The 9,878-nt window shown below is 37.9% G+C and overlaps 2 protein-coding genes across 3 annotated transcripts; one reads left to right on the top strand and one right to left on the bottom strand.

Annotated features, from left to right (window-relative positions):
• The first annotated feature begins 2,223 nt into the window (after nucleotides 1-2,223).
• Nucleotides 2,224-6,560, top strand: LOC108479552 (cellulose synthase-like protein D5). Its single transcript, XM_017782229.1, has 3 exons — nucleotides 2,224-3,358; nucleotides 3,738-4,542; nucleotides 4,622-6,560. Exons 1-3 carry the CDS (start codon nucleotides 2,418-2,420, stop codon nucleotides 6,401-6,403), a joined length of 3,528 nt encoding a protein of 1,175 aa, XP_017637718.1. The 5' UTR covers nucleotides 2,224-2,417; the 3' UTR covers nucleotides 6,404-6,560.
• Nucleotides 6,561-7,456: 896 nt separating this feature from the next.
• On the bottom strand, nucleotides 7,457-9,606 carry LOC108476538 (probable galacturonosyltransferase-like 7). 2 transcript variants are annotated; one of them, XM_017778765.2, is made up of 2 exons: nucleotides 7,930-9,606; nucleotides 7,457-7,814 (listed from the first exon to the last, which is right to left on the bottom strand). In XM_017778765.2, exon 1 carries the CDS (start codon nucleotides 9,164-9,166, stop codon nucleotides 7,955-7,957), a length of 1,212 nt encoding a protein of 403 aa, XP_017634254.1. In that variant the 5' UTR covers nucleotides 9,167-9,606; the 3' UTR covers nucleotides 7,457-7,814; nucleotides 7,930-7,954. The 2 variants fall into 2 exon arrangements, with proteins under 2 accessions (XP_017634254.1, XP_017634255.1); XM_017778766.2 differs by having other exon boundaries at nucleotides 7,457-7,807.
• Nucleotides 9,607-9,878: the final 272 nt, after the last annotated feature.

Genomic DNA, 9,878 nt, shown 5'->3' with positions numbered 1-9,878 from the left:
AAAATTACATTTCAATCATATAACTTTTGAAAGTTATATAATTGTCATTAAAGTTATTGAAATATTACATTTTTGTCACTCATTAGTTAGCTTCCGTTAAGAGGGTTGATGTGGCACATTAATTTAAAGGGTTAATAACCAATTTATTCCCTAAATTATAACTAATATATCAATTTGATACTTTCTTAACAATACGTCTAAAAAATTTAAAGGGGTAAACTACTTAGATAGTCACCCAAGTTTTAATGCGTTTCTATTTTGGTTACCGATTTTTTTTCTTAATTTACCTACTTCTATTAGATTAATTTTTATTTTTAATTACTCCACCAATAAATGCCTTAGTCACTTAATGGAATACTGATGCAATAGTCTTTTAATAGGTATAATAACAAATTTAGCTCTTAACACTTTACACATTCTGTCAAATTGGTTTTAATTCTAGACATTTTAATAAATTTAACCCTCAATGTTTGCACATTTTGTCAATTTAATCCAAATTCAAAAATTCAATAATTTTAAGAACTTTAAAAATATATAATTATTATAAAAGGACATAAAAATATAAAATATTTTAAAATATATAAAATTACATAGAGTCTTAATTCTCATTTGGTTCTAATTCTAAAAATTCAATAAATTTAACCTTTCTTGTTTGTGCATTTTATCAATTTAGTCCAAATTTTAAAATTTATAAATAAACCATTCAAAAATAGTTGATCAAAACCCAAAATCAAAGTAAGTAAAATTTTCTTGTTATAATTCAAAATCATGAAAACCCCACAAAATGCTCCTACTTTTTATATATGCAAAGTTGTGATTAATTACAAGAAAAAAAGTTCAAACTTTTCTTTCTTGTTACATGATTTTCTGGTCAATCAAACAAAAGAGAGAAACTTTGTAAAACAATATTCATCCCTTTATCTAATTTCCCGTTCATCTTTAAGATTCCCACTGTTCTTGTACTCTTGGCCAAACCTCACAATCTCAAATACCATACCAAATTCATATCCAACTTTACCAGACTCAAACTATATCATCACTTCACCATTGAGTACTCACCATTAAACTCACACCCAAAGTCGATTTTTTTATAGACATACTCAAACTTAGTTTCGCATTTTCTTTTTAATTAGGAAAAACCGGTCGGTTAAGCACCAATTAGTTTTAAGCATTTGAATCCCTCAAAGCCCTGCACTTTGCCGTTGAAATGGAGCTAAAGATGTTTCTATAAGTAAAGGCTTTTTGATTTGAATCCCTCAACCAACTATTTAATCATGGTTCTGATTGGATTTGGTAGTGATTGATTCAAAAAATTAATTTAAAGGACTTGTTTAGCTCGGTAGGGTTTAAAGAAAAATAAAAATATTGATTCAAAAAATTCGAGAGAAATTTTCTTAAAAATTGTTGAAATTTTTGTTAAAATTCAAGAAATATTGATTTGAATCCTCAACCTAATTCATATTTAAGCCTTTATATAATTTTATATATTCTTTTAGTAATTTATATTTTTATGTTATTTTATAATGAATTTTATTTTTTTCAAGTTTTTAAAATTATAATATTTTTGAATTTTTGAATTTGGACTAAATTAAAAAAAGTGAAAATATTGAGGTTAAATAATTTGTTGAATTTTTTAGAATTAGGAACAAATTGACAGAATGTGTAAAGTGTTAAAGACTAAATTTGTTGTTATACCAATCAAAAGATTGACACGTCAACATTTCGTTTAGTGACCAATGCATTTTAATGGTGGAGTGACTAAAAATGACAATTTATCTAATGGTGTGACTAAATTAACCAAAAAACAATTCAGTGACCAAAATAGGAACGCATTAAAACCGGGATGACTATCTGTGTAGTTTATACTTTAAATTTTTTAGAATTATTATTAAGAAAAAATTTAAAAGTATCAAATTGATATTTTATTAGAGTTTAGGGACTAAATTAATTATTAACCTTTTAAATGAATGTCTCACGTTGTCCTCTTAGCTGATGAATAAAAAGGTAAGTGCAAAAATATGAAGGATGGACCCACTATTTTACGTTGAGGGGACCCAATATTTTGCACCGTTTATAGATAAGTCGACCGTTGGACGTTAAGAAAAGCCCTCCACTTTTTGACTTTTATCTTCATCCTGGGCCCCTGTACATCGACCGTTTCAATTCACCCAATATTCCTCAGATCCTATCAGATCTACGGTCCATATTAGTCGACCGTTAATAGAAACTTCTTTTTTCTGCTCTTATAATATAGTAATAGATTAATAAATCCCTTTCATTTCAATTCAAAATTCAAATGCAGCATTTAACTCCTTTCATCTTCATTTCTCTTCAGATTCTTGTGAGTTTCTCCTCATTTCTTTGCTTTTTTTTCTAGTAATATTCTTTTCTTTTTCTTTCAAAATTTGATAGTAAAGATGGTGCTGAAAACGGCCTCTTCTCCGTCTTCTTCTCCGGTGACGATAACGGTTTCGTCATCGGGAGGCAAAGAGACTGGGAGTAGAAGCATGGGGTTGACGAGTCCAGTTCCACGAGCTTCGAAATCAAACAACCCAAATTCACCTAGTCCGCTGGGTAGCAGAGGGAATCGACGGGCTTCAAGTGGAGGAAGGTATTGCTCCATGTCGCAAGACGATCCAATTCCAATTGAAGAGATAAACTCAGAGTTCGTAACGTATACGGTGCATATCCCACCAACTCCCGATCACCAATCCATCTCAACCTCCCAAACAAGCCTTAACGAAGAAGGGAAAGATGGGTTGAAGCTGAAACCCGAGAGGAGTTTCATTTCGGGCACTATTTTCACAGGAGGGTACAATTGCGTTACCCGTGGTCATGTCATTGATGGTTCCTTGGAAAGGCCCGAGACATTGAAATCAGGCTTGGTTTGTGGGATGAAAGGGTGTGATGAGAAGGAAATTGAAGGCAAATGTGAGTGTGGGTTTAAGATTTGTGGGGATTGTTACTTGGATTGCGTGGCAAGTGGTGGGGGTCATTGTCCTGGATGTAAAGAGCCTTACAAGGATGTTAGCGATGATGATGAAGATGACGAGGTCACGTCTGATTCTGAAGAGGATGATCAGGCTTTGCCTTTGCCTTCAATGCGTGAGTCCAAGTTGGATAAAAGACTTTCACTTGTGAAATCATTCAAAGGGCCGAATCATCCACCGGATTTCGATCATACCAGGTGGTTGTTTGAGACTAAAGGCACTTACGGGTATGGGAATGCTTTATGGCCTAAAGATGGTTATGGATCAGGTGCTAGTGGCTTTGAGAACCCCCCAGATTTTGGAGAGAGAAGTAAGAGGCCTTTGACTAGGAAAGTTGGAGTTTCCACTGCAATTCTCAGTCCATACAGGTAATTTCTAATTTACCTTCTAATTCTTTTTAGAGTTCTTCGGCATTATTATTGGAACATGAAAGACGAAACCGATATTAAAATACCAACAAGCTGGTTAATTGCAATGTGATTTCAAGTAGAGGGATCTGAATTTATGTTGCAGTTGCAGTAATCTATACTATGGTCAAGTTGTGTGATTTTACATTGAAAATTAGTCTTGAATCTGTTGTTTGTGTGTCTTTGTGCTTAGCCTTGAATTTAAGTTATGTGGCTTTGTGATTTGAATTCAAGTTATGTTGTTTGTCGCTTTGTGATTTTACATTGAAAATTAGCCTTGAATCTGTTGTTTGTGATTTTGTGCTTAACCATGAATATGTTTATATGTTTATATGTGCAGGCTGCTTATTATACTACGTCTTGTTGCCCTGGGTTTCTTTCTCACATGGAGGATTAGGCACCCTAACCGTGATGCAATGTGGCTATGGGGAATGTCCATAACGTGTGAGCTCTGGTTTGCCTTTTCCTGGCTCCTAGATCAGCTCCCTAAGCTCTGCCCTGTAAACAGAATAACCGACCTCTCTGTTCTTAAAGAGCGTTTTGAGTCTCCGAACCTTCGAAACCCGAAAGGACGATCCGACCTTCCAGGGATTGATGTCTTCGTTTCCACGGCAGACCCTGAAAAAGAACCTCCTCTTGTGACTGCAAACACCATCCTTTCAATCCTAGCTGTTGACTATCCAGTAGAAAAAGTTGCTTGTTATCTTTCAGATGATGGTGGAGCTCTTCTAACATTTGAAGCTTTAGCCGAGACAGCCAGCTTTGCTAGAGTTTGGGTTCCATTTTGCCGTAAACATAACATCGAACCCCGAAATCCCGAGGCGTATTTTGGGCAGAAGCGTGATTTTCTTAAGAACAAAGTGAGGCTTGATTTTGTTAGGGAGAGGAGAAGGGTGAAAAGAGAGTATGATGAATTTAAGGTGAGGATTAACTCATTGCCTGAATCCATTAGGAGGAGATCAGATGCTTACAATGCCCATGAAGAGCTTCGAGCAAAAAAGACACAAATGAAAATGGGAGGCAATCTTTCAGACCCTATTAAAGTCCCTAAGGCTACTTGGATGTCTGATGGTTCTCACTGGCCTGGCACTTGGGCTTCTGCAGAGCCTGACCATTCAAAAGGAGACCATGCTGGGATCATACAGGTATATATTTCAGACTCAAATTAGCTACTGCTTTTGTGTTTGTTTCCAAATGCTTAAGTTTTAGTCTTTTACTTTGCAGGCAATGCTTGCTCCACCGAATGCAGAACCAGTTTATGGTGCAGAAGCAGATGGGGAGAACTTGATTGACACAAGAGAAGTAGATACAAGGTTGCCATTGTTGGTTTATGTGTCTCGTGAGAAACGTCCAGGTTATGATCACAACAAGAAGGCTGGAGCGATGAATGCTTTGGTTCGAACCAGTGCTATCATGTCAAATGGTCCATTCATCCTCAATCTTGACTGTGATCATTACATTTACAATTCATTGGCTCTTAGGGAAGGAATGTGTTTCATGCTTGACAGAGGTGGTGATAGGATTTGTTATGTTCAATTCCCACAAAGGTTTGAAGGGATTGATCCCAATGACCGATATGCAAATCATAATACCGTGTTCTTTGATGTGAGCATGAGAGCTCTTGATGGTTTACAGGGTCCAATGTATGTAGGTACAGGTTGCATTTTCAGGAGAACTGCACTCTATGGGTTTAGTCCTCCTAGAGCTACTGAACATCATGGATGGTTTGGTAGAAGGAAAATCAAGTTACTTTTGAGGAAACCCAAGGTGACAAAGAAAGCAGAAGATGAGATAGTATTGCCTATTAATGGGGAACACAATGATGATGATGATGATGATACAGATATTGAGTCTTTGCTTCTTCCTAAAAGATTTGGGAACTCCACTTCTCTGGTAGCATCTATCCCTGTCGCTGAATACCAAGGAAGGTTGCTCCAAGATATGCAAGGAATGCGAAACCAAGGCAGGCCAGCAGGTTCTCTTGCAGTGCCGCGTGAGCCATTGGATGCTGCAACAGTTGCAGAGGCCATTAGTGTTATATCTTGCTTCTATGAGGATAAAACTGAGTGGGGAAAACGAGTAGGATGGATATATGGCTCTGTCACAGAAGATGTGGTAACCGGTTATAGAATGCACAACCGTGGATGGAGATCAGTGTACTGTGTAACCAAGAGGGACGCATTCCGTGGGACTGCCCCTATCAATCTAACAGATCGGTTGCACCAAGTACTTCGTTGGGCAACCGGTTCTGTCGAGATATTCTTTTCGAGAAACAATGCACTCTTTGCTACTCGACGAATGAAGTTCTTGCAAAGAGTAGCATATTTCAATGTGGGAATGTACCCTTTCACTTCTATGTTTCTCCTAGTCTACTGCATTCTACCAGCTGTTTCTCTATTCTCAGGGCAGTTCATAGTGCAAGCTCTCAGTGTGACCTTCTTGATATTCTTGTTGGCCATCACAGTCACCTTATGCCTACTTGCCATACTCGAAATCAAATGGTCAGGTATCACACTTCATGATTGGTGGCGAAACGAACAGTTTTGGTTGATTGGTGGAACCAGTGCTCATCCTGCAGCTGTGCTACAAGGACTTCTAAAAGTCATAGCAGGAGTCGACATCTCATTCACCTTAACTTCCAAATCCGCCACCCCCGATGACGAAGAAGATGAGTTTGCAGAGCTATATGTCGTAAAATGGAGCTTTCTAATGGTACCTCCAATCACAATCATGATGGTAAACTCAATCGCAATCGCAGTGGCCGTTGCAAGAACCATGTACAGCCCTTTCCCAGAGTGGAGCAAGCTTCTCGGAGGGGTGTTCTTTAGCTTTTGGGTCCTTTGCCATCTCTATCCATTTGCAAAAGGATTGATGGGAAGAAGAGGAAAAGTTCCAACCATTGTGTTTGTATGGTCAGGCTTGCTCTCCATCATTGTTTCGTTGCTTTGGGTATACATCAATCCTCCATCTGGAAGTAAGGATTACATGAAGTTCAAATTCCCTTGATGTATTTTTTTCTGTAATAGGGGCAGCTCAATTGTGCAATGACTTGAAGTTTCTCAACTTCATTCTGTGTATCTCTATATGTTCTCATTGAATGTAATTTTGTTTTGACATTTGTTACTTATTTATTCATTTGAAATGGAAACTATTTACCATAAAAGTTTAGGGGGGACCAAAGAATTTTGTTGATGGTCCCTTCTTCACCCCCACACATTAACCTCAATAGCTGTTTCTAGCTGTAAAAGAGGGTTGTGCAGACCTTCAACAGTCATTTTTAAGCCCGCCATTTTCTTCTTTTGTCGAACATGCCCATGCTTTTAAATCTCTCCATGTTGGGAGAAAACAACAGAAGGTTTCCAACAGCCGAAATACATCTTGTGTTTGTTTGTATGTATGAGTAGCAACACTCAAGATTTTTTTTTTTTTTTTTATCTACAAGCATGACCCCAAATGCTTAAAGATACTACTATCAGACAGCTATGGAAATCACTGTCGACATTCAATAAGGAGTGCTAATGTGCAGGTGGCATAACAGGGACAGTTTTGTAAGTAACTCAACACCCGCTATAAAAGCAAAATCTTCAAGCAGTAAAATTTTCTTTCTTCATAAATGTGGGAATTTAGAAAACAAAATGAGGGGAAACCCAAAATAAAAATTATTTTTAGATTAGAATTAGGTAAAAAAAAAAGGGGGATTGATTAAAAAAATAAAAAGAATAAATGTCCAAGGTTTGTTATATGTGCAGGGGTCGGCTTGTGGAACAAAAAGGCTACCAATGCCATGCTCGCCCCTCCTAGAATCATCCAAATGATTAGGACATAATTAAAAATAATTAAGTTGGAAAACCTGTCAACATCATTTCTGATTTCACCACCAAAAACTACGTAGGCCCCAATAGCTGTTACCATGTTTAAATCAATTAATTAGTTAAAAATAGAGTATAGTATATCCCTATTTATTCATAGATACGAAAAGACTAGCAAAGCAGTCGCATGTAGATTGATGCCACATAGCCAATTAGTCACAACATTAACAATGAACCCACCCAACCACAATGGAACAAATCATATGGTGCTGACTAACTTTTATTTTTACAAAATAAAATTCAAACAACTGGCCACGTGTGGTGCCAGGGCACAAAAGAATCCGGTCCCATTTCCTACTTTGAACATTTCTATACGCAACAATGAATTCCCTTGATGCCACCATTGTATATATATGCACGTATCACATTATTTGGCAATGTAAATAAATAAATAAAAAGTTACAAAAGGGAAATATATGTGCTTATTTTCATGACTGTGCTGAAGTTATTAACACCGCTGCCAATGGCACCACCGCATCCTCCCCTTTCACCGGCTAATTGGATTCCACGTCTTTGCTCATTGCACTCCTCGCCTACAACCCTATTCTCTTTTTTTAATTGTGAAAAGTAAAAATTTTGAGTAGCTAATGGAATGGGCAATCTAAAAAAGATAGAATTAAAATATGTAAGTGACAAAAATGAATAGTCGTGGTAGGAATTTACCGGCCAATATATCCTTGCTGTGATTTCAATGTGGGTGTCCGTACAAGTCGTAAGGCGCCCACAATGCGTCCAGTGGACATGGCCGATTTGAGTCCAGCCTTAGCCATGGCTTACCGCTACCAGACCAATGCAAGAGGCTGACGGGACCAGGGTGCAATTCTCGACAACTTCCCTTCACATTGTCCCCACCCAACCCGTGCTGGTTCCATCTATGCTCGATGGGCGCCACACGTCCCGCGAAAACCAACAGGAACGGCGGTAACGAACCAAGCTCATAGATCCGGTAACGTTTCTGGATCTGCATCCATCTTTCTATCCGTTTTGTGTACCCGACCCGTCTCCATTTAACTAGATCTATCACCATCACCCCTGTGTTGAAATAGCACGGCTTCCTTCCTTTGAATGTCCTCGAAAACCGTTGGTCCGACCAGAAACCGCCGGTGAAATAGTTTGTGAAGTTGGCGTGGCAATATTCGGGTGCTCCGATTGTCCGTGAACCCAGGTTGGTGATCCATAGCTTAGAGATGTCGTCAACAACGACTAGATCAGAGTCCAAATAGATCACTCTCCGTACGCACGGTTCTAGCAGATCGGCTAAGTAATTCCTAGCGTAATTTAACGGCTGCTCAAGCGCTTGCCTAACAGAAGACGATATCAGGTTCCTTACAATCTCGGGATCGAAATAATAAACCTTGAACTTCAACTGAGGGATCGTGGACCGAACGAGAGTTTCCAGATCGGCGTCTGATACGATGAAATGGAAAAAGATGTTCTCCGGACACAACGAATGCTGGAGAATGGAGTGGACGGCGGCAATTGACCCACGGAGGTAGACAACATCGAGAGTGATGGCCACGTGGACTAAAGAAGGATCGCAGACTCCGGTGATTTTACGGTCGGTGAAGCCACATTCGTCGGCATTACGAAATCCAGAAGCCTTTCGAAAAGAAAACCGATCCTTGGAAGAGTGCGACGCCTGGTACGATGGTAATCGAAGGTAGCTGTCTAGGTGAGAGGATTTAATGGCTTCAGCTGGAGGGAATGAGTGGAGTGAAGGGGAAAGAATAATCATCAACATTGCTGCGAAAAAGAATCCGGAAAATCGCCTTATCCAAAGTATTTTACTACTGCAAATCCCTCTCCTCTTCTTCTTTTTAGATTTAAAATCAAGCCAATCTGCTAAGAGAATGAACAATGAAGAACGAAAGAACAACAGGATTCTCTTTAGGTCCGCCATAGCTCATGAAATGAAGTAAGAAAAAGCTAAGTTCAGATTTTAGAACTGGTGGAAACTGAGGCAGACACTGAAATAAGGGAACCGAGTACTATCGTGCGCCGCCGGCATACTCCCTCTAACTCCCTTTCACTTCTCCTTCTCTTTCTTTATCCAAAGAAGCTGACTGCAGCACCCAGGGAGACAAGGGACAGTGAGACGGAGGTGATGATACTAAGAACTTTTATTTTTTCTCTTAGCTTTACTGTTTTTCTACCATAGAAATCCACGGCCGAACGTGATTATAATTTTTAGAATTTTTTAAAAAAAATTATATTAAAAACAGAAGAGAAGAGGGTGTGATTGAATTTGGAAATTGTAAACTGGCAATGCTTTGAAGAAGGAAAGCAAAGTGCAGACAGCTGTCCTTGTCTTCTTCTACAATGACGATTCTATCCTAAAGCCTTAAGCCAGAAAGCCTGCACGTACGACACTTGGATTGTTCTACACGTCACTTAGCCCTTTTTCTTGGATTCTTTTATATATTTTTTAAGCATAAATATTAAAATTATACATTAACTTTTATTATTTAATGTATAATTGTATATATAAATTTTAATGTAATGCAATTATAAACATAAAATTTTAATAATGGTTCAAATATATATTTATAATTTTAATTTTAATTTAATTATATATTTAAAGAAATAAATACATCAATTTATTTTTATATTTA

The sequence above is a fragment of the Gossypium arboreum genome, chromosome 12 (assembly GCF_025698485.1).
Source record: "Gossypium arboreum isolate Shixiya-1 chromosome 12, ASM2569848v2, whole genome shotgun sequence".
In the NCBI taxonomy this organism is placed as follows: Eukaryota; Viridiplantae; Streptophyta; class Magnoliopsida; order Malvales; family Malvaceae; genus Gossypium; species Gossypium arboreum.
This window is presented reverse-complemented; position numbering and strand designations above follow the sequence as displayed.

Excerpts from the sequence above, each read along its gene's own strand:
- LOC108479552 (XM_017782229.1), top strand. The coding sequence starts at position 2,418 with ATGGTGCTGAAAACGGCCTCTTCTCCGTCTTCTTCTCCGGTGACGATA. Across the intron at positions 3,359-3,737 it reads GCAATTCTCAGTCCATACAG|GCTGCTTATTATACTACGTC; the intron begins GTAATTTCTAAT and ends TTATATGTGCAG. Across the intron at positions 4,543-4,621 it reads ACCATGCTGGGATCATACAG|GCAATGCTTGCTCCACCGAA; the intron begins GTATATATTTCA and ends TTTACTTTGCAG.
- LOC108476538 (XM_017778765.2), bottom strand. The coding sequence starts at position 9,166 with ATGGCGGACCTAAAGAGAATCCTGTTGTTCTTTCGTTCTTCATTGTTC.